Here is a 24,128-nt window from a genome sequence, read left to right on the forward strand (position 1 = left end):
AGAATTTGCAACAGAATGTTTTATGAAATTCTTTGAGAATTACGTCAGGATTTTCTCCAAGAGTTCCTTGAAAAATTAAATTTTTTTACTAAATTAATGATTTCGTGTGTGTTACTTCTACGTGAAGTTAAACGATTTACAATGATATGGAAATGCTAATATCATCTTCCAAACTCGGACGTACATGTTCATGATAGCATTAGAGGCGAAAGTATAGAATTGATAGTTTCGTTAGGATACGGCAGGCATGAAGAATGTTTTTATAGAAGTCGATTTGAAAGCGAGCGGAGGGCAATATTTGTGATGGCACATATCACACGACCTTCCTTCTGCCAAGCTCCCGTATGAAGGGGGAGGGAAGAATATCAGTGTGGAAGCTGATATATCTCCACTGGCAAAAGGAAGGTGGTTTGACTTGCTCATATGCCATCGCGTGCGGAAGGATTTGCTATCGACGAGTACTGTCTGAAGTACTGAAGGAAGGTCGTGTGATATGTGCCATCACAAATATTGCCCTCCGCTCGCTTTCAAATCGACTTCTATAAAAACATTCTTCATGCCTGCCGTATCCTAACGGAACTATCAATTCTATACTTTCGCCTCTAATGCTATCATGAACATGTACGTCCGAGTTTGGAAGATGATATTAGCATTTCCATATCATTGTAAATTTTTTTATTTAGGCGTTTCATGTTTATAGTAAGAATTAAATTAAGCCGATACATATATTTTAATAAATAACTTTTTCTTACAAATCCACGGAGTTTAAAAAAAATCAATTTATTATTTCTCCTTAACCTTTCGGAGACCATTAGGATATAACTTTTAATAAATATTTGTGACGGACTTTCTCTTCAAATAGAAATCCGTATGCCAGGAGCTTCGTTCGGTAAGACGCGCGGCTACAAAGCAAGACCATGCTGAGGGTGGCTGGGTTCGATTCCCGGTGCCGGTCTAGGCAATTTTCGGATTGGAAATTGTCTCGACTTCCCTGGGCATAAAAGTATCATCGTGTTAGCCTCATGATATACGAATGCGAAAATGGTAACGTGGCTTAGAAACCTCGCAGTTAATAACTGTGGAAGTGCTTAATGAACTGTCCCAGTGTGGGGATGTAATGCCAATAAGAAGAAGAAGATGCCAGGAGCTTATGTATTGTTTATTCAACTAGTTTTAATTTTGAAATTGAGAATATTTGACAATTCCAAATCATCTGATTTAATAGCTAAAAAATGCACGGCATCATCTCGTTAAACATCGGACATACAGCACTTGAAATTCAACTGTTATAAAGAAGAATCGAATACGGCCTGCTGGGGAAATGCATGTTTCAGATTCAGATTCAATACAGAATCCCCGTACAATGTTAATCACCGGTGATTTAACTCACAGATATTCCAATTGAAATTAAAAGTGCCCTTTCAAAAAAAATCCGTAGATTTCCGCAGGAATTTTATAATTTTCGTAGTTTTTATCGCTGTTTATCAAGGGTTTTAGCCCACCGAATCAGTTCTCGCTTAACTTTTCAAAAGGACCTAAGTAACATTTTTTTCATGAATTAATTTGAATAGCGCAATCAACAGAACATCATGAAAGTTATTGAGTTATTGATCGACAAGTACGAGACACTGAAGCCTTACTGTTGAGGTCGAAATACGTATCTGTCAATTTTCGGCTGTTCGGCCACATTGAGAGTTGACGTAAAGTAAATGTCAACTTCTCTCTACGAACAGCCTAGATAGCCGTGTGGTGTCGGCAGCTGGTTATCTGGCTAAGAATAACATTACGGATTGCCTGTTCCAGTGGTAAAAGTCCGCCATACAGGTGACCCCTAATTCTCGGTGTGATGCGGCCGTGCCTACGAATGAATAATAAGAACCTAACCGCAAACGGAGCCTGTGAAGCACCAGGGCCCCCTTCACAGTATTTTAGCCCTCGCTGCGCTAACCGGAGCTATGGCGTAGTTGACTTTTTACTTCTCCGAGATAATCGGCTACTCTTATTCAACCTCATCGTGAGGTTAAATAAGAGTTGGGTTATGGATATGTGTTTTAATTAGTTTTCAACAAATTGTCACCTATATGGATTCGCATTATGCGTTTTTTACAATGTGCTTTGTGTATGTTACCTATATGGATTCGCATTATGCGTTTTTTCACAGTGTACTCTGTGTCTCGTCCTTGACGTTTATCTTCGGCTACCCTTGTTCAATCTCAACGTGAGGTTAAATAAGAGTGGGGTTATGAATATGTGTTTTACTTAGTTTTCAACAAATCGTCACCTATATGGATTCGCATTATGCGTTTTTCACAGTGTACTCTGTGTCTCGTATTTGACGTTCGGCTTTGGCTACTCTTGTTCAATCTCAACGTGAGTGTGGGGTTATGAATATGTGTTTTACTTAGTTTTTCAACAAACTTCCACCTATATGGATTCGCATTATGTATTTTTTTTTACAATGTACTTTGTGTTTGTCACCTATATGGATTCGCATTATGGGCTTTTCACAGTGTACTCTGTGTTTCGTCTTTGACGTTCGGCTTCAGCTACTCTTGTTTAATCTCAACTTGAGGTTGAATAAGAGTGGGGTTATGAAACTGTTTTTTTTTCAACAAATTGTCACCTACATGGATTCGCATTATGCTTTTTTTACAATGTACTTTGTGTATGTTACCTTTAGGGATTCGCATTATGCGTTTTTCACGTTCGTTTTTGTGTTTTTGCGATTTTGACGTTCGGCTTCGGCTACTCTTGTTCAATCTCAACGTGAGGTAAAATAAGAGTGGGGTTATGAATATGTATTTTACTTGGATTTCAACAAATTGTCACGTATATGGATTCGCATTATGCGTTTTTTTACAATGTACTTTGTGTATGTTACCTACATGGATTCGCATTATGCGTTTTTCACAGTGTACTCTGTGTTTCGTTCTTGATGTTAGGTTTCGGCTACTCTTGTTCAATCTCAACGTGAGGTTCAATAAAAATGGGGTTATAAATATGTGTTTTACTTAGTTTTTAACAAATTGCCACCTATATGGATTCGCATTATGCGTTTTTTTACAGTGCACTCTGTGTTTCGTCTTTGACGTTCGTCCATTGTTACGTCCTCTGTGTTTTTGTGACACCTCTCTTTAGTCCCTAGCTGAATGCGTGTGAGTCTACATAATTGGCTTTCCTATAAATGGTTCCATTCTCCTTTCCAACTTCACTTCCTCTTCCTTTCCCCTTTTCACTTCCTTTTCCGTCAGGTAAATGATGAGAAAGGCCAGTGAAGGCGATGGCACAAATCTCCCAAATTGAGGGGAACGTGCCTGCTGAGCCGACGTTCTGATACCTGATACCTGATAAAAGTGCCCTTTCAAAAAAAATCCGTAGATTTCCGCAGGAATTTTATAATTTTCATAGTTTTTATCGCTGTTTATCATGGGTTTTAGCCCACCGAATCAGTTCTCGCTTAACTTTTCAAAAGGACCTAAGTAACATTTTTTTCATGAATTAATTTGAATAGCGCAATCAACAGAACATCATGAAAGTTATTGAGTTATTGATCGACAAGTACGAGACACTGAAGACGGCCTTACTGTTGAGGTCGAAATACGTATCTGTCAAGATACAATTAAGTGGTGGAATTCAATGGGATTGTATTAACTCGTCTTATGACAAGTGAAGACATTCCACTAAAAAGCTCAAAATAATTTTCTTATCTTCATGATAGAATTAGAGGCGAAAGTATAGAATTAATAGTTCCGTTAGGATACGGCAGGCATGAAGAATGTTTTTATAGAAGTCGATTTGAAAGCGAGCGGAGGGCAATATTGTCTATCCGGACCAAATTTATACCGCTTTTTATACCGAAGTTGGAATTTTCTCCAGATATAGGCAATTTTCCCAACTTCGGAAGTAGTGTGCTGGATTCGAATAAAAATAATTTTATTATCTATTATCAACGCACCAACTTGTTTGATAGATAAAACTTCGGAAGAAAGTTCGGTTCGTAAGTCCCGACTTCCGAATTCTAACTTGGTGCTACGCCGACAATATTTGTGATGGCACATATCACACGACCTTCCTTCTGCCAAGCTCCCGTATGAAGGGGGAGGGGAGAATATCAATGTGGAAGCTGATATACCTCCACTGGCAAAAGGAAGGTGGTTTGACTTGCTCATATGCCATGGCGTGCGGAAGGATTTTCTATCGACGACTACTGTCTCCAAATTTATAATATGACATCAGCATTTAGTCGAATAGGATTTTTATTGCACAGTTCTGTTTTCTCATTGCGTCCCTACGTCTGAGTTTGGAAGATGATATTAGCATTTCCATATCATTGTGAATCGTTTAACTTCACGTAGAAGTAATACACTCAAATCATTTATTAATAAGTTTTGGCTATTACGACCTTTTCAAATGTTGGCCTAGATATTCAGAAATAGGTGGTTGAAATTCAAAAGATTACCAAAAACTTATTAGGGTATCCAGGATTCCAGGAAGTGATTGTGAGTTTTGTATGTTGCGGAAAACCCAATAGCTAGCCGACCATAGGTTTGCCAGATAGTCTCTTCTGTCCTCAGTTGGTCAAGGCTAAATTACAATAGCGCGTTGCTATTGTACAATAGTAGCACAATAGTGCATCGCGCGCGACTTATTGTTGTACTAAATGTTTTAAATCAACAGCGTCACAACGTCGGACGCGCGGTTTTGAAAATATTCAAATTTAGCGCTTTGAAGCTGACAAAAATGAAGCAAACAACCAAGTAAAAACAAATATCGAGATATCAACACCTATATTTTCATTGTAAAGATTGTCAATATTTATTAACAATGCTTTATTAAAAAAAATCAAACCGTTCGAAAATCATTCTCAGGAAATTGTAATTCCTCCTAAAAATTATTTAGAATCCCCTCACTAATTTTTTAGGAAATTCATGAGGAAATTCCTTGAAGATTTCTTTTCTTCTCTACAAGTTTTACTTCTAGACATTTCTTCGGCTATTCTTCACGAAAAATCTCCGGGATTTCCTTCAGGAATGCATTCAAGAGTTCCTTCAAGAATAAATACGACACTTCCTCCCATAATTCCTCCAGAAGATTCTTCAGAAATTTATGACGGAAATCCTCCGATTTCGCTCCATAATTTCACTTGTAAATCTATAAGAATTTTTTTTCGGAAATTCCTATAGGAGCTCTTTCGTTAATTCCTCCGGGATAACCTCCAGGATTTTCCCCAGGAATACCTCCATAAATTATATAGCGAAATCTTCTAAGATTTCATGCTGGAATTCTTTTCGCAATTACTTCAGAATATCCTTCGAGAGATCCTCTAGAAATTTCTTTAGGAATTTCTCCAGGAGTTCCTTCAGGAATTTCTCCGGGAATTTTACCGCGGAACCATCCTGGAATTCTTTCCGGACTTCTCTCGGAATTTTCTCCAGAATTTTATTCGGAAATTAATTTGAGAGTTCTTCCAGGAATTTCTTCTGAACAAACCCCCGGGAATTCATTCGGTAACTTCTTCAGCAATTCATCTGGGAATACTTTCAGGTATTTTTCCTGGAATTCCTTCAGATATTACTTCGGAAATTTCTTCAGGAACTTCACCAATAATTATTTCAGGACTTCCTTGTAGGAATTCCTCCGGAAGTGCTTGTGCGAGTTCCTCCGGAAGCTCCTCCAGGAGTTTTTCCAAGAGTTCCTCCGAGAATCCCTCCAGGAACTTCACAGGGATTTCCTGGAGGATATTTGGCAAGAATTTCACGGGAAATAGGATTTCGGAAGTTCCTCAAGAAATTCAACTCCGAGTATTCCACCGGCTGTTCCACTGAAAAATCCTCCGGGAGTTCCACCAGTAGTTCTTCCGGGAATTTATTCAGGCTTTTTTTTATAAATTCCTCCAGAAGTTCCACCGAGAATTTTTCGGGGAGTTCTTCCGGGAGGTCCTCTAAGAATTCTTCCAGTTCATTTGGGAGTTCTATCGAGAGTTCCTCCGGGAATTTCTCTCTTTCTTCCTGTAGTTCGTCAAGAAATTCCTCCAAAGTTCCACCGGCAGTTCCTCCGAGAATTCCTCTGGAAATTTCTCCGGGAATTCATCCGGAAATTACTCTGGAAGTTCCTCCTCAGGAAAACACCCGGAGGAACTTACGGTGAAACTCCCGGAAGAATTCTCGTTGAAACTGTCGGTGGATCTCCCGGATGAATTACCGAAGGTACTGCCGGAGGAACTCCCGTAAGAACTCCCGGAGGAATTTCAGGAGGAACTCCTAGAAGAATTCCTATAGGACCTCCCGGAAGAACTCCCAGAGAAACTATCGGAAGATCTTCGGGAGGAATTTCCAGCTATATTTCTGAAAAAAGCCTAAATGATTTCCTGAAAAAAACTTGAATGATTTCCTGGAAAAGCTACTGCTGGAACTCCCGGAGGAATTTGCAGAGGAATACCCGTAGGAACTGCCGGTGGAATTCCCGGAGGGACTCCCGGAAAAAATCCCGAATGAATTGCCGGAAGATTTCTTGGAGGAACTCTCGGAGGAATTCTCGAAGTAACTCCCGGAGGAATTTGTGAATAAACTCCCAGGAGAATTTTCAGAGGAACCCCCGGAGGAACTGCCAGTGGAACTACCAGAAGAATTCTTGAAAAAAAATCTTGTAGAATTCATATTAAAGATAAATCTCGTCTAGCTGAAACCTTTGTAGGGGTACGTAGATGGATTATTACATTATCATCAAAGGGACCTCCCGGAGAATTCCCTAAGGAGCTCCCAGACAAACTCTTGGAGGAACTTCTGGAGGAATTTCTGTATATATTCCTGAAGAAGCCTAAGTGAATTTCAGAAAGAAAGCCTGAATCAATTCCCGGAGGAACTTCTGGAGAAATTCACAGGAACTCCCGTAGGAACTGCCAATAGAACTTCCGGAATAATTCTCGGAGGAAATCCTGGAGGGATTCTTGAATGAACTGCCGGTGGAACTCCTGGAAGAATTCCCAGAGAAACTCCCGGAGGAATTTCCGGAGAAACTCCTGGAGGATCTCCCAGTGGAAATCTTGAAGTTTCTACCGGATTTCTTAAAGATCTCTTCGGTAATTATTCTAGGAATTCCTCCGGAAATGTCATTAAAAATTTCATTTTAGGTACAATTTCTGTATAAATTGGATGGATTTGGTGGTTCGTAGTTCGGTATGGAAATTTTACATGGGCAGTTCACAGCGCGCATTTCCGCTTACTATGCAGGACAACGTCTGCCGGGTCAACTATCTTCTATATAATAAAAATGAAATGGTCTGTGTTCGCATCCGCATAACTCAAAAACGGCTGGACGGATTTTCTTAATTCCTTCAGCAGTTACGTTCGTTATAGTTTCCAACGTTTATATGATATTTCCCAATGTGAAAATCATAAGCAAAGTTGAGTAAATCGTAAAAAACTAAAACAAAGATTCATATGAGAATTTCGCATAGGTAGTTCACAACATGCATTTACGCCTACTATGCAGGACAACGTCTGCCGGGTCAACTAGTAGGAAATAAAATTATCGGAGGCTAATCAAAATCTCTTTATTCCATGCAATTACGCGCATAAATTTTGCAAAGTCCTTGAACCGATAGAATACGGTCTAGGAATTGTTACTGTTTCGTAGTACAATCCTTCAACGAAAATTCAAATTCTCAGAATCGGATGACATAGATCATTTGAAAAAAAACAGCTTATTATATGTTCTGCAAACTGCTGGGTAAAGGCACGGCATGGCACGGCAAATGCTGGGTAAAGCGTACCATTGGTACTTCGCGTACCTGAAGGAATAAAATAGACCCTATCTCGCGGTCCTTAGCCTCTTACCCAGCAACTCCTATCCCTACCTCCCCGCGGTGCTGGCCGGGATACGAGCAACCTTAGGGAAGATCGGGTAACCAACCCCGGTGGGAACTATGGTCGTATGCTGACAGGGAATGGGGGTTTGCTCCTCTCCGGAGGTGCAAATCTTATTGAGCGTCTGTTCTCCATGTCAGGATCGGCTCACAACAGCGTCTGTTCTCCATGTTAGGGGCGGCTGATCATCGTCCGAGTGCCAGCGAGGGACTCTAAGTGAAACTGTGCACCATGGTCCACCGGAAATAAGGAGGAATGGTCCTCCGGAAATTTAGGGGGTTTGGTGTCAGGCCCTGCAAGCCAGCCTTTAAAAAAACATACGCAACGAACAATAAACAAGAGAGTACGGACCGGAACCATCGGTGAAGACCACGGCGACGAAAAAGGACTAGCGATTGGAAACTCGGTTCATGGAACTGCAAATCTCTCAACTTCATCTGGAGCACACGCATACTCGCCGATGTGCTCAAGGACCGTGGATTCGGCATCGTAGCGCTGCAGGAGGTTTGTTGGAAGGGATCAATGGTGCGAACGTTTAGAGGTAATCATACCATCTACCAGAGCTGCGGCAACACACACGAGCTGGGAACAGCTTTCATAGTGATGGGCGATATGCAAAGGCGCGTGATCGGGTGGTGGCCGATCAATGAAAGAATGTGCAGGTGAGGATGTGAGGATCAAAGGCCGTTTCTTCAACTTCAGCATAATCAACGTCCATATCCCACACTCCGGAAGCACTGATGATGATAAGGACGCATTCTACGCGCAGCTGGAACGTGAGTACGACAGCTGCCCTAGCCACGACGTCAAAATCATCATAGGAGATTTGAACGCTCAGATTGGCCAAGAGGAGGAGTTTAGACCGACTATTGGAAAGTTCAGCGCCCACCAGCTGACGAACGAAAACGGCCTACGACTAATTTATTTCGCCGCCTCCAAGAATATGGCTATTAGCAGGACCTACTTCCAACACAGCCTTCCGTATCGGTACATCACTGCAGACAGAATCACAAATCGACCACGTTCTGATTGATGGACGGCACTTCTCCGACATTATCGACGTCAGGACATATCGTAGCGCTAACATCGACTCTGACCACTATCTGGTGATGGTTAAACTGCGCCCAAAACTATCCGTCATCAACAATGTTCGGTACCGACGACCGCCGCGGTACGACCTAGAGCGACTGAAGCAACCTGATGTCGCCACTGCATACGCGCAGCATCTCGAGGCAGCGTTGCCGGAAGAGGGTGAGCTCGATGGGGCCCCTCTTGAGGACTGCTGGAATACAATCAAAGCAGCCATTAACGACGCAGCGGAGAACAACGTCGGGTATATGGGTCGAAGTCGACGGAACGATTGGTTCGACGAAGAGTGCAGACAGATTCTGGAGGAGAAGGACGCAGCGCAGGCGGTCGCGCTGCAGCAAGGTACCCGGCAGAACGTGGAACGTTATAGACGGAAGCGGAGACAGCAGACCCGCCTTTTTCAGGAGAAGAAACGCCGCCTGGAAGAAACGGAGTGCGAGGAGATGGAACAGCTGTGCCGTTCTCAAGATACACGCAAGCTCTATCAGAAGCTCAACGCATCCCGCAAAGGCTTCGTGCCGCGAGCCGAAATGTGCCGGGATAAGGATGGGAGCATCTTGACGGACGAACGTGTGGTGATCGAAAGGTGGAAGCAGCACTACGAGGAACATCTGAATGGCGCTGAGAGTACAGGCAGTGAAAGTCAAGGCAACGGAGGAGATGACTACGTCAGTTCAGCGGACGATGGAAGCCTACCAGCCCCCACCTCGAGGGAAGTTAAGGATGCCATTCAACAGCTAAAGACCAATAAAGCAGCTGGTAAGGATGGTATCGGAGCTGAGCTCATCAAGATAGCCCCGGAAAAGCTGGCCACTTGCCTGCACAAACTGATAGTCAGAATCTGGGAAACCGAACAGCTACCGGAGCAGTGGAAGGAAGGGGTTATATGCCCCATCTACAAGAAAGGCGACAAACTGGAGTGTGAGAACTTTCGAGCGATCACCATCCTTAATGCCGCCTACAAAGTGATATCCCAGATCATCTTCCGTCGTCTGTCACCATTAATGAACGAATTCGTGGGAAGTTATCAAGCCGGCTTCGTTGACGGCCGCTCGACAACGGACCAGATCTTTACTGTACGGCAAATCCTTCAAAAATGTGACAAAATCGGAAGATGTTTTATTTTCAATTTTTTAATTTGTTTCACAAATATGAATCAGTTTATGCCTTGGGAAGGCAAAATACGTGAACGGAACCCATAATTTCTTGTCGAAAAGGCTTACAAAATTCTTGACAGGTACTCAGGAATGATTTATTTTTTTTTTTTTTCCAATTTCGTTTATTTGGTAGGCTCAGGCGTGTATAACACTTTACGGAGCCACGTTTCTTTGAGATATGTACAATCGACATAATCTTATTATTAAATTAGTAGGAGAGGGAAATAAGCCAACGTACTCGTGGTGACTCGAGGTTAGGTTTACAATGTTTAAGGATGGACGGGGATTAGGATTCGGGAATCAGGGAATCATCATAATCAAGGAATTTCAGCAGCTCATCCGGTCATTTGGCGTCAGGGACACCACATGGTGTGTCGTCGTGCTCGAAGAATGGTTCGAATGAGAGCATCTTCCGGACGGCCAGAGCTACGGCGCTCTACGGGACAGAAAGACAGAGACAAAAAGAAAAATAAAACAAAAGTAATAGACTTTTATGTCAGAGGAACAAAGAAAACTATAAATGGCTTGCATATAGACCACATCACGATCCCCCAAAACACCTCTTATCTCCTGGAAGGGTTGTTTACCTCGGGCCACTAGGGTATCCAATAATTGCTCTCTGGAGACGTCGTTTTCCGAGCAGAACCAAACTACGTGATCGATGTCATCATAACCGGCTCCGCACCTACATAAGTTGCTGTCGACAAGGTTTATTCTGTACAAATGTGCGTTTAGTGAATAGTGATTAGACATAAGTCTCGACATCACGCGAATGAAGCCTCGACTTAAGTCCTCACTTCTGAACCACGCTCGCCCAGAAACTTTTGGAATTATGGAAAATAGCCACCGTCCAAGTTCGTTGTGTGTCCAATTTCTTTGCCAACTTTGAAGAGTACTCTGACGGACTAATGGGAAAAACTCGTTGCTCGAGAATTGTCTATCATAAACCTCACCTTCCTGTGCGCCCACCTTTGCCAGCGAGTCTGCCTTCTCATTGCCGTAGATTGAGCAGTGAGAAGGGACCCAAACAAAGGTAATCTTGAATGATCTTTCGACCAAAACACGCATCTGCTCTCTTATGTTTGTAAGAAAGTAAGATGCGTGCTTAACAGGTTTCATCGACCGGAGTGCCTCGATAGAACTAAGACTATCCGAGAAGATGAAATAATGGTCTACGGGCTGATTGGAAATTATCCCCAAAGCGAAGTTAATTGCTGCCAGCTCAGCAACATAAACCGAACACGGTTCCTGAAGTTTTCGGAAGGTGGTTGAAGTTACATTGAAAACACCGAAGCCAGTGGATCCGTTAATGCGAGAGCCATCAGTGAAATATCTGTTGTTGCAATTGACATGTTCATATTTTTCAGAAAAAATGGAGGGAATTGAAAGATTTCGAAGATGATCTGGTATTCCTTGAATAGCGTGTTTCATGGACAGATCGTATTCAATTGAGAAACTGTCATTGGTGAAGTCAACTCGAGGGGGAGTATAACATGGAAGACAAAGATCTGACGATATGTAGTTGAGATAAACTCTTAAGAATCTTGACCGATGAACCAGTTCAAGCATATTATCGAAGTTGTGTAAGACAAGTGTGTTACTTGTTCCACATTTGATTAGTATTCTTAATGAGAGCTCCCAGTAACGGTGCTTTAAAGGAGTGACTCCAGCAAGCACCTCCAGGCTCATGTTATGCGTTGAATGCATACAGCCAAGGGCAATACGCAAACAACGATATTGAATTCGTTCCAATTTGATAAGGTGGCAATCAGCTGCTGAGAGGAAGCAGAAGGAGCCGTACTCTAAAACAGAGAGAATAGTCGTTCTATAGAGTTTGATGAGGTCTTCCGGGTGAGCACCCCACCATGTTCCGGAGATAGAACGTAGAAAATGGATCCTTTTCCGGCATTTCTCTATCAAATACTCAATATGAAGTCTCCAGGTGCATTTAGAATCAAACACGACCCCAAGGTATTTAGAAGATAAAGATTGGTTGATGTCATCATTCAACAGCTTTAGTTTCAGTTGAGCAGGGTACCGCTTCTTAGTAAACACAACCAACTGAGTTTTTGCGGTGAAAACTCGATCCCCAAATGTCTGGCCCAAACAGTCAGATTATCTAGGGTACTTTGCAATGGTCCTTGCAAGACAGCTGCACTTGGACCTCTTAGAGAGACCACGGCATCATCTGCAAGTTGTCTGAGCGTGCATTGTCCTTCCAAACAATTGTCAATATCTTTAACATAGAAATTATAAAGCAAGGGACTTAAACATGATCCTTGGGAAGGCCCATGTAGCTATTTCTGGAAGTTGTCAGAGTGCCGAGTGTGAAATTCATTTGTTTTTCTGACAACAAATTGTACAAGAAATTGTTCAAAATAACGGGTAATCCACTACTGTGCAGATTGTCTGACAGTACTTCTATGGAAACTGAATCAAAAGCGCCCTTAATATCCAAGAATACTGAAGCCAATTGCTCCTTGTGAGCAAAGGCCAGCTGAATATCTGAAGAGAGCAACGCTAGACAATCGTTTGTTCCTTTACCTTTTCGAAAACCAAACTGAGTATTTGACAGTAATGCATTTTGCTCGACCCAATGGTCGACTCTTGAAAGGATCATTTTTACCAATAACTTTCTCATGCATGATAGCATGGCAATCGGTCGGTATGAATTGTGATTAGACGCTGGTTTCCCAGGCTTTTGAATAGCTATTACTTTGACCTGCCGCCATTCAGGTGGCACAATGTTGTACTCCATGAAACAGTTGTACAGGTCAAGTAATCGTCTTTGCGATATCTGGGAGGTTTTTAAGAAGATTGAATTTGATGTTATCGCATCCCGGAGCAGAGTTATTCGATGAAAGAAGAGACATAGAAAGTTCCAGCATTGTGAATGGTCCACCCAAAGAACCGGGATCAGTGACTGATTCTCGAAATAGCGGTTCTGCTGGTACGGAATCTGGGCAGACCGTTTTGTCTAAGTTGAATATCCTTCGATTGGAGTATTCTTCACTCTCGTTGGTGGAAATGCGGTTCCGCATATTGCGGGCCGTTTTCCAAAGTGTTGTCATTGAGGTTTCTCGTGATAGTCCCTCGACAAAACGTCGCCAGTAGCTTCGTTTTTTTGCCTTGAGAAGATTTTTGAGCTTTCTTTCAAGCCTCAAATACTCTTCAAAAGCTCGGACCTTCCGTGTTTACGAAAGGCCTTGAAGGCATCAGATTTCTCAGAATACAACTTAGTACATTCATCATCCCATCCAGGAGTGGCTGGTCTTCTTATGACAGATGTACTTGGAACGCGTCGTTTCTGAGCTTCCAGTGCGCTTTTATGAATCAATTCGGTAAGGAATCGATACTCATCCAGTGGCGGAAGAATATCAGTTGATTCAATACCAATTTTTACCGCCGATGCAAATTTTTGCCAGTCAATGTTCTTCGTGAGATCGAAAGGAACATTAACTGGCTCAGATTCTTGATAGCCACTTTTAATGGTGGTGGCTATCGGCATATGGTCACTACCGTGGGGATCTTGGATAACCTTCCACGTGCAATCTAACGATAGTGAATTAGAACATAAAGACAGATCAATACGGCTTTGTTGACCATTTGGTCCTATTCGAGTTACTTCACCAGTGTTCAAAATATTCAAATTGAAATCGTCACACAAATCATAGAAAATAGGCGCTCTATAATCGTCATACGTTTCGCCCCATCCAATACCATGTGCGTTCATATCACCCAATATCAATACTGGAGATGATAGAAGGGAGACTGCGCTCCAAAATGTCGACGATTAATAGAGGCATTTGGAGGAATGTACACTGAAGCTATGCAAAGATCTTTATTCTTCACATTTACTTGGCATGCGACGATTTCTAAGCCGGGAACAGTCGGAATGGGAATTCTGTAGAAGGAGTAGCATTTTTGATCCCCAAAAGAACGCCACCATAATGATCATCCTGATCTTGGCGAATAATGTTAAAATCGTGGAAGTTGATTTCATCTTCAGAAGAAAGCCATGTTTCACAGAGAGCAAATACATCACAATCGGAATTGCGAATCAAAAACTTGAACACGTCCAATTTATTTTTAGACTATGACAGTTCCACTGCAGCACAGTGATTGTATCTTGTATGGCCGTATTATCCATCGAAAGATACAATTTCTGCAAGAAGGGCCATGAAACAGTCAATTGCTTCAGATAACTTTCTACTGTTGGAATAAAGAGGTCAATGATTGGCCTCAATGAATCCGGAATATTGAAAAGATTCAAAAAGCGGTCCACGAGGTCCTTAAAGGATATCAATCCTCGCTTGGACGAGATTCTCTTTTCGGAAGTGCGAGTAGCATTTTCCTTTTCATTGATAATCCTAGCCGGATGTTTCTTAGGAACATCGGTTTTAGGCAATGGCGGGAATGTCTTAGAGCAGCAGGGATCTGCAGTGAAGACTGGTTGCTTCAGGATTTTAAATAATCCCCATTACCTTCAGATTTTGCCAAGCCTTTATGGATGACTTTTGTTTTCTTTCGGCGCGATCCTGGGAAGACGGTTGCTTCCTCTTTTCGGGCGCGTGTACCTCCGAAGAATCATCCATGTCGGCTGCGTCAGAGTCCGATTCATCAATGGAGATGGAATCATAATAGTCACTTACTTGAACGGCAGCTGAAAAAGCAGTCTTTGCAGTGGCAGTGGCGGATGTGTCTTGCACTTTAACCATTTCCGCATAAGACTGCTTGGAGCGCTGTACCAACGAGCGCTTCACTTTTTGGGTGCGTCGTTTGTACACCGGGCAATCTTGCAAACCATGGGCAGGATCCAAACCACAATAAGCACATTTTGTGGCTTGTTGCTGGCAGGTATCCTCCCGATGTCTTTGGAAACATTTACCACAAAGTGGTTTGTTGTCACAAAACTCGGCAGTGTGACCTAATTGTTTGCAGTTGGTACAATTAAATACCCTTGGTACAAACAAACGCACCGGAAACAACATATTCTCGATATCTACATATTTTGGGAGCATCGAACCGGCGAACGTCACCCGAAGCGAGCCTGACTTGGCATATACCTTTTACCATCTACTGTGGTTGCTGAATGCAATTCCTTGCAGTCCAGGATATCCACGGTAGATTGCAGAACATTCTTTAAGCGACCTTTACCTGCAAGCACATCCTTGCAAGTTAAGCTCGCTGCGTTGATCACACCTTCTATTTCGACCTCCCGCGAGGGGACATAAACTAAATATTCAATGTTGTACGCCCTGTCGCCAGCAATTTCATTCGCCACCTGGTATGTAGGTGCGGTGATGCGTAGCTTGTTTCTGTTGATTTGATTGAATTCAAGCTTCGTAAAACGACGCGTCAAGTCTCGTTTGATGCCGAGAAAATCTAGGCTTTTCGCTTTCTGCCGAAGGTAAACAACCCAAGGGCCAGGCGAAGATGCCTGGTAAAACCGTGTGCGAACCTCTTTTGGTGGCTCACCACCTCCCATAGTCTCTGCTTCCATTCTCACCCCGAGAGGTGGAAGGACAATTCTGTCTTATACTAACTTAAAACTATTAGCAAATCAGAAAAAAATAATAAGAAAAAAACTAATTCAATTGATTTCAATCAGTCCCGCTCCAAAAGGGAGAACAATAAAACAAAATCTGCCACTTATCTGTGCTGCTGCTGTAGGTAGCAGCAGAAACAATAGCCTGCTTTACTGGCGTCGCCAGAAGCAGCTACTTCGCTCGCCGACAGTGATCGCCTTGGATCCGTAGGTAGGCACCACACAATAGACTCGCACTACCGAACAACACCCGCGATGAGACACAGCACACACGTCTGGCTCGTTCGAACTATCGGCACGGAATGAGGAATGATTTATAATAAACCACAGGCGATGAACATTATTTCATGAAAATCATTGTTGTTTGCAGTATTATTTACAAAAATAAAAAGAACGACTAAAATTTTCAAAATTTTCTGTGTTGAGACATCGAAGATCTTCTTGTAGATCGATTTTAGTATTAGGATCTGAGCTCAAAGACAGTTTGGAATGTCGTAGAAGTTCAAGGAATTCTGTAATCTGTCTATAATGGTGTAACGAAGTCTCGTGGAACTTTTCCAACTTATAAAAATAGTTGAGACATCGAAGATCTTGTTGATCGTTTTGAATATTAAGATCTGTACTCAAGGAGTGTCGTAGATATTGAACAAATTCTGTGGTGCGTATGTAAAGGTGTTACGAGGTACCTTGGAGCTATTCCAACTCATAAAACAAGTGAGGACATCGAAGATCTTCATGTTGATCGATTTGAATATTAAGATTTGTACTCAAGGATAGTTTGGAGTGTCGTAGACGTCGAACGAATTCTTCAGTTTGTCTGTAATGGTATAATGATGTCTCATGGAGCTATTCCAACTTATAAAAATAGTGAGGACATCGCAGATCTTCTTGTTGATCGATTTGAATATTAAGATCTGAACTCAAGAACGGTTTGGAGTATCGTAGATATAGGAAAAGATCTGTTATACCGCTGGGCAGGCGAAGGATTTTATTATTAATCATTTCAATTTCAATTATTTAACAAGAATATGGTAAAGTATGGTGATGATTCCATTGAGTGCCCGCAACCTGACCTGAGCAATATTTTTCCTGAATGGAGCAGTTGGTTTTGAACATTTTTGCGGAAGAAAGCAAGGCTCTATCTCTCAAAACTGATTTTTGGCAGCTGATTTTCGTCTAGGTTCATATATGACCCATCCGTATTGAATCGGTTAAACAATAGTACCAGGTAAATGTCAACAATCCCGTTAAATCTTCTGTTTGGTATTATGGTTTAATGTTGGGAAGAAAAATGAGCTCAAAAAGTAACTCAATTATCAAGTCAAGACACGATTTTTAATAGATTCATACTCACTGGCGAGTTCAAATTATTTGAAAACATGATTGCGCGTGAGCGTTGATCATACTCGATTTTTTTTTAATTTGGTTTCTTCTGATCCTTAGGATATCCAAAGAAGCCTTATGTGTTCCATGGTACTGACGTTACCACAATCAAATGAATCTAAGGAATGATTTGCCTATTTTATAATTCAAAATAATAGAACAAGACCCATCGAATTCATTCGAATATACATGAACACATATAACAAGCTGAATTAAACGATACATGACATCGACTCTGCGAGCCTGCTTAAAAAATATGCTCTTGAAGCGAAATGAATGTCTTTAATGAATTTACTGAATTCTCCTTTTCACAATATGAATGAAATTATTGCTAGTTCAAGTGTTCAGTTTAATTGCTATTCAAAGATATTATGAGTTGTGAAACATTGGAGATTATTCTCATAATTTTCGTGATAAGACAACATCATCCCACTTAACGTTATAATTAGATTTTTTTACCCCAATTTATATCCTGAAGACCAAAAAAAATTCTACATGGCAAAAGACCAACCTTCATCAGCCTCCTAAACAATGGCATTCTATGCTCATTAACAAGCAGGTCTCTACTTACTCTTTCATTTTCGGGCGGCAAAACTCGGTATCGATTGCAGCAGATGATGATGGGGTGTATTCGCTGGCTTGACCACCCTCCTGGACCAACAGATGGACCCGGTGCGTGGCTTCAAGAAAACGGAAATTTTCTTAACGAACTGGGATGGAGCAAGCGAACTTCTGGTATCGACAGTGATAAACCTGGCTACGCACTCTGATGGTATGCGTTAGATGCTTTTGTATTGGTTTAGTAGCTCCTTTAAGAAACTTGCCTTTTCTCCTGGTTCTTTCTCTGGAGGAGGTTTTAAGATGTTGATCCTTTTTCTATTATCCCTTAGAGTATTTCATTTATTGCACGATTTTTGTGAAAAGGAACTTATCCTTTCTTGGAGGTTTTATCCTTTTGATTATAGGTTTTATGGATTGCGATATTTTATTATTGTTTACATTTGTGGAAGTTTTGAGAAATTATTTGTTTCTACATTTAACTATTTTTTACATTTATACAGTTGTCGACACTGAAACTCCTTTAAACTGTAATTCGCATAGTTCTTTTGTTATAGCAACTCGTTTACACAATAGCACAAGCGTTTTACATCAACACACTTCTTCAGTCTTCAGTTCATCACTTTTTGCTTTTCAACCTCCATCTTAAAAATTCGCCACCCGAGAAGCGCACAGCATCTTCAGAATTCTTCCCTACTCGGACTACACGATGCACACGCACAATCTCACAGGGACCCCTCGCTCTGAGGACCGCCACATGCCACTACCGCGGACTCTCCACGCACGCCAAAATATCCAAACTGCCACGACCAACCAACGTCTTAGACGAACGTCAACCGTTTGAGCTTGGCCGTTTGCATCTTCTTGCTCCTTAGCTAGCAAAGTTCATGGTGCTTCCGAGCCACCTCATCCCCGCGCGATAGCCACCGTTTCTTCGCACGCCACCCTCGCAGCCCACCACCACCTGTTCAGCTGCTAGTACATAAGAACACCCCACACCGGCCGTGATGGCCGTGCGTGGCAGGAGCAGGAGTCAAGTTCGCAGTCAGTACTCAGTGGCACTGTCGTCGACGTCGCATGGATTTCGTTTCGCGAGAGAGAGAACGAGAGAATTTGCGACAGCCACCGTTCTCACCAATACACCGGCCGACCACAGAAATCCTGAATCGCACTAGTCACTATTTCTGCTGAGGCTGGTTCGTCCTATTAGGATGTTCAACGCGTTCAGTTCCTAGCCAGCATCAACGCGGCCGAATCATAGTTGCTACGCCTGAAATTAGATAATAAGCAGTACACTATATTAGTTCCACTAGTTCCCAACAGGTGCCTCTGAATAGATTTAAAAAAAATAAGCACTTTTAGTCTACCAGGACGAACTTAGCAGTTACTCGGACGAAATTCGAACAGAAAATAAAAATCCATAGCCTCAACCCCGTCCAAGTGGGCACCGATCGTCGATGGTCAACTCGAAGAAGACGACCGGCGGTGACCGCGTGGTGGCGCCTCAAACCGCCAGCCGGCATCAGCCGGCGCGCGACCACCGGTGGCCTGTCTCCTTGAAGCACGTGGAGGGACGCAATATGCACATATGATGATAACCCTTCTCGATGCGTTTGTATTTATATGCACTGCTCTATGTATGTATATCCAGCTCAATGTCGTTTGGCCAACGGAAAAGTGCATCGAATTCGGTTCGGATGGAGGATTGCACTGGGTTTTATTAAAATGCAATACATTTTACCTTTCTCCCGCTTGCCTACTTTGCACGTCGTCGTCTTGGAAAAAAGTGAGCACTGACTATTTGATGGAAGCATTGGATTTTCTCCCTGTTTGATGCGGCAGGCATGTGCGTGTAAATATACTCGAATATAATTATTCGTGCACCCTCGTTTTTGTTTAATTTAAGGATGCTAATCGAGCTAATAAATCATGGTGATTTTGAGTGCAAAATATTGTTTATACATCAGAATAAACTAAGCCAAGTTCCTGAAAAATGTCTAATTTATTTTTGATAATTCGTAGGAACATAGTTTTTTGATAAAAACGCAAGCAGTTTTTCTTTTTTCGGGTTTTTTTTTATATTGCTGAGAAAATTTGCGACCCAATTTTTATATATATTTTTTATATATTTTATTTATATATGAAAATCTGAAACCCTTCCGCTCAACTTATACGATAATAAATAGAAAACTCTAATTATCAAGCCTGTTCAAAAAGTATTAAACAGAACGAGTATGACCAGCATTACCAAACAGCAGCAACTTCCTTAGCCGTGCATTAAGATGCACGGCTACAAAGCAAGCCATGATGAAGGTGGCTGGGTTCGATTGCCGGTCCGGTCTAAAAAAATTGTGGGCTGGAATTTGTCTCGACTTCCCTGGGTATAGCCTCATGATGTACAAATGTTAAAATGGAAGTAAATGAAATAATTTTGAATAATTTTGTGCTGTTTAAAATATTTTATCGAAGTAACAATAACCACTATATTTCGCCTTTTTCGGCAATATTTTAGATCTAGTTGTAGAGGTATTAAGGTATTAAGAGTCTAAAAAGTCGATACACGTGAATCTCTCTTAACCTTCCTGGATCACTCATGCAGTCCCAGCCCTCTTGTGAACGACAAGGGAGCTACGACAAGGAGTACAAGCATCTGTTCGGTAAGATTCTAGGTTCCAAAAAAGGAATATCAGTGTCTGTTCACAAATTACGTAACGCGTTTGGGGAGAAGTCCACATTGCGTTATACTTTGTTACATTGAAAGGTGCGGGAGGGGTGGCTACTATAAATGTTACGCGTAACGCGATTGAATATTAATTTATTAGGATTTTTAAATGATTGATTGAAGCAATTGCTGACATGTCTTGACCCAAAGGATGAATCCGAATCCACCTAACTTTTTTACTATCTTTTTACGCATATTTGACACATTTTTGTCTCACGATGAATGTTGGAATTCACATGACTTCGAAACGGGAAAATGAAAAATCCGCTTTTAAATACATGGGAGCATAAAACCGGCGAAAAAAATGTCTGGTTCAGCTTCCAGGATTTGTAAGCAACATCGGAATCCGTGACCCATAACCCATAACATAGCTTTCGCGCTTTGAAACACTTAAAACCCATATGCGGCACACAAAAAATATCACAGTTACGCGTTACATGGTGTTACTTTTTGTTACAAGGGGAAGGAGGGGGTCAAAAATTCCGAATTTTGCGTTATGTAATTTATAATCAAACCCAAGGTTGACTTCAGTGTCTCGTACGTAAGATGGTCTAACTGGTAATACCGGTATTACTGGTTAATTTTGAGAAGCGAAAATACCGGTATAAGAGATGGAAAATACCGGTATTGTTGGTATTTTAAATTTTGTTGTCAGTATAAAAAATATCGAAATGTTTTCACCAACATATATCAGCTAAACAAAGATGGGACAAATAAGCGATTGCGGGGAAGGGTCGTTTGGCCGAAACCCATTCGGCCGAAAGCCATTTGGCCGAAACCCATTCGGCCGAAAGCCATTTGGCCGAAAGCTGTTTGGCCGAATATACCATTTGGCCGAACATGCCATTTGGCCGAACAGACCATTAGGCCGAAAGTCATTCGGCCGAATGGGTCATTTGGCCGAAAGGGTCATTTGGCCTAAAGGGTCGATTGGCCGAAAGGGTCGTTTGGCCGAATGGGTCATTTGGCCGGATGGATCATTTGACCGAATAGGTCATTTGGCCGAAAGGATCATTTGACTTAATGGGTCATTTGGCGGAAAAGGTCATTTAGCCGAAAGGGTCATTTGGCCGAAATGGCCGAAAGGGTCATTAGGCCGACAGTGTCATTTGACCGAAAGGGTCATTTGGCCGAAAGGGTCATTTGGCCGGAAGGGTCATTAGGCTGAAAGGGTCATTTGGCCGAAATGGTTTGGCCGTAAGGGACACCTGTCATAAGACGAGTTTGAACAATCCCATTGAATTCCACCACTTAATTGTATCCTGTATTGTCAGGATACAATTAAGTGGTGGAATTCAATGGGATTGTTCAAACTCGTCTTATGACAGGTGAAAACATTCCACTAAAAAGCTCAAAATAATTTTTTTATCGTAAAGGACATTTGGCCGAATAGTGCATTTGGCCGAAAGAGTCATTTGGCCGAATAGTTCATTTGAAAAGTGACAAATTACGAATGAGAAGAAAGACGTCTTATCTTAATTAGGAATTACTTCTCACTCTTCATTTTTCTTTCTCACTGTAAAAAGTGAGAAGCGGGAATAGAGTAGTGAAACGTCTCACTACCCACTTCGCAATACTCACTTTTCACAGTGCGAGGTGAGATATAAAGAACGAGAAGTGAAAAGTGAGTAGTAAGACGTCTCACTACCCACTTCGCACTGCTCACTTTTCACAGTGAGAAGTGAGAAATGAGGAAATAGAAATGAGACGTCTCACTTCTCACTCCTCATTTCTCACTTCTCCCTGTAAAAAGTGAGAAGCGCAAAGTTAGTAGTGAGACGTCTCACTACTCACTTCGCGCTCCTTTTTTTTACAGCGAGAAGTGATAAACGAGGAGTGAGAAGTGAGACGTTTCACTTCTCTTTTCTCATTTCTCACTTACCACTGTAAAAAAGAGGAGCGCGAAGTGAGTAGTGAGACATATCACTACCCACTTCGCACTACTCACTTTTTACAGTGAGAAGTGAGAAATGGGGAGTGAGAAGTGAGACGTCCCTCTTCTCACTCCTCATTTCTCACTTCTCGCTGTAAAAAGTGAGAAGCGCGAAGTGAGTAGTGAGTCGTCGACCTAGGGGCATTCGGCCAAATGACTCTTCCTCCTTGAAAGGAGGCTCCCGAGCCTCTTGAAAGGAGGCTCCCGAGCCTCTTGAAAGGAGGCTACCGAGCCTATTGAAAGGAGGCTACCGAGCCTATTGAAAGGAGGCTACCGAGCCTCTTGAAAGGAGGCTACCAAGCCTCTTGAAAGGAGGCTACCGAGCCTCTTGAAAGGAGGCTACCGAGCCTCTTGAAAGGAGGCTACAGAGCCTCTTGAAAGGAGGCTACTGAGCCTCTTGAAAGGAGGCTACTGAGCCTCTTGAAAGGAGGCTACTGAGCCTCTTGAAAGGAGGCTACTGAGCCTCTTGAAAGGAGGCTACTGGAGCCTCTTGAAAGGAGGCTACTGAGCCTCTTGAAAGGAGGCTACCGAGCCTCTTGAAAGGAGGCTACTGAGCCTCTTGAAAGGAGGCTACTGAGCCTCTTGAAAGGAGGCTACTGAGCCTCTTGAAAGGAGGCTACTGAGCCTCTTGAAAGGAGGCTACTGAGCCTCTTGAAAGGAGGCTTCTGAGCCTCTTGAAAGGAGGCTTCTGAGCCTCTTGAAAGGAGGCTTGAGCCTCTTGAAAGGAGGCTTCTGAGCCTCTTGAAAGGAGGCTTCCGAGCCTCTTGAAAGGAGGCTTCTGAGCCTCTTGAAAGGAGGCTGAGCCTCTTGAAAGGAGGCTACTGAGCCTCTTGAAAGGAGGCTACTGAGCCTCTTGAAAGGAGGCTACTGAGCCTCTTGAAAGGAGGCTACTGAGGCCTCTTGAAAGGAGGCTACTGAGCCTCTTGAAAGGAGGCTACTGAGGCCTCTTGAAAGGAGGCTACTGAGCCTCTTGAAAGGAGGCTACTGAGCCTCTTGAAAGGAGGCTACTGAGCCTCTTGAAAGGAGGCTTCTGAGCCTCTTGAAAGGAGGCTTCCAAGCCTCTTGAAAGGAGGCTACTGAGCCTCTTGAAAGGAGGCTCTGAGCCTCTTGGAAGGAGGCCTGAGCCTCTTGAAAGGAGGCTTCCGAACCTCTTGAAAGGAGGCTTCCGAGCCTCTAGAAAGGAGGCTCTGCGCCTCTTCAAAGGAGGCTTCCGAGCCTCTTGAAAAGAGGCTTCTGAGCCTCTTGAAAGGAAGCTTCTGAGCCTCTTGAAAGGAAGCTTCTGAGCCTCTTGAAAGGAGGCTTCCGAGCCTCTTGAAAGGAGGCTTCCGAGCCTCTTGAAAGGAGGCTTCCGAGCCTCTTGAAAGGAGGCTTCCGAGCCTCTTGAAAGGAGCCCAGTCAACATTTTTATACTTATTGCTCTTGATATAGGTCATCATATACACATAAGATGTTATGTATATAATGCACCGAATCGCTATATACCTACTAAAGTGGAGGCCATATACGTGCTAAATAAGGACTTTCTCGAGTTTTCATGATCATTTATACGACTTAGTGAATATTTGAAAAAATAAATGGTAACAACCCTGTCTCGAACATTTGACCTTTGGAACTAAAGGCTGGTGCTCTACCCTTGCGCTACTCAGCAACTCTTGAAAAGCAGCAAAATTTTCACAATCATAATCTAGATGGAGATTTATTATTGACAAGAGCTTCAGTGTACGATATGAACTACATTGATACGATTCGGATGCCTTGTTGTTGTACGTACAAATGTGGTTTGAATCGTATATGATAACAAATTATGATTATCCTGATAATGTTCGTACATAACAACGATTGCGCATCATGCCAAACGATTTAACCCACGTAT

General features: G+C 42.4%; 1 protein-coding gene across 1 annotated transcript in view; it reads right to left on the minus strand.

Annotated features, from left to right (window-relative positions):
• The window catches only part of LOC134218093 (zinc finger protein 600-like), a 192,017-nt gene that overhangs the window by 137,964 nt on the left and 29,925 nt on the right, over positions 1-24,128 (minus strand). The window contains exon 2 of the mRNA XM_062696965.1: positions 17,614-18,870. Within this exon, the coding sequence (XP_062552949.1) occupies positions 17,614-17,621 (8 nt within the window). The 5' untranslated portion in view covers positions 17,622-18,870. The remainder of the gene's footprint in view (positions 1-17,613; positions 18,871-24,128) is intronic.

This window comes from Armigeres subalbatus, chromosome 2 (genome assembly GCF_024139115.2).
Source record: "Armigeres subalbatus isolate Guangzhou_Male chromosome 2, GZ_Asu_2, whole genome shotgun sequence".
NCBI classification, from domain to species: domain Eukaryota; kingdom Metazoa; phylum Arthropoda; class Insecta; order Diptera; family Culicidae; genus Armigeres; species Armigeres subalbatus.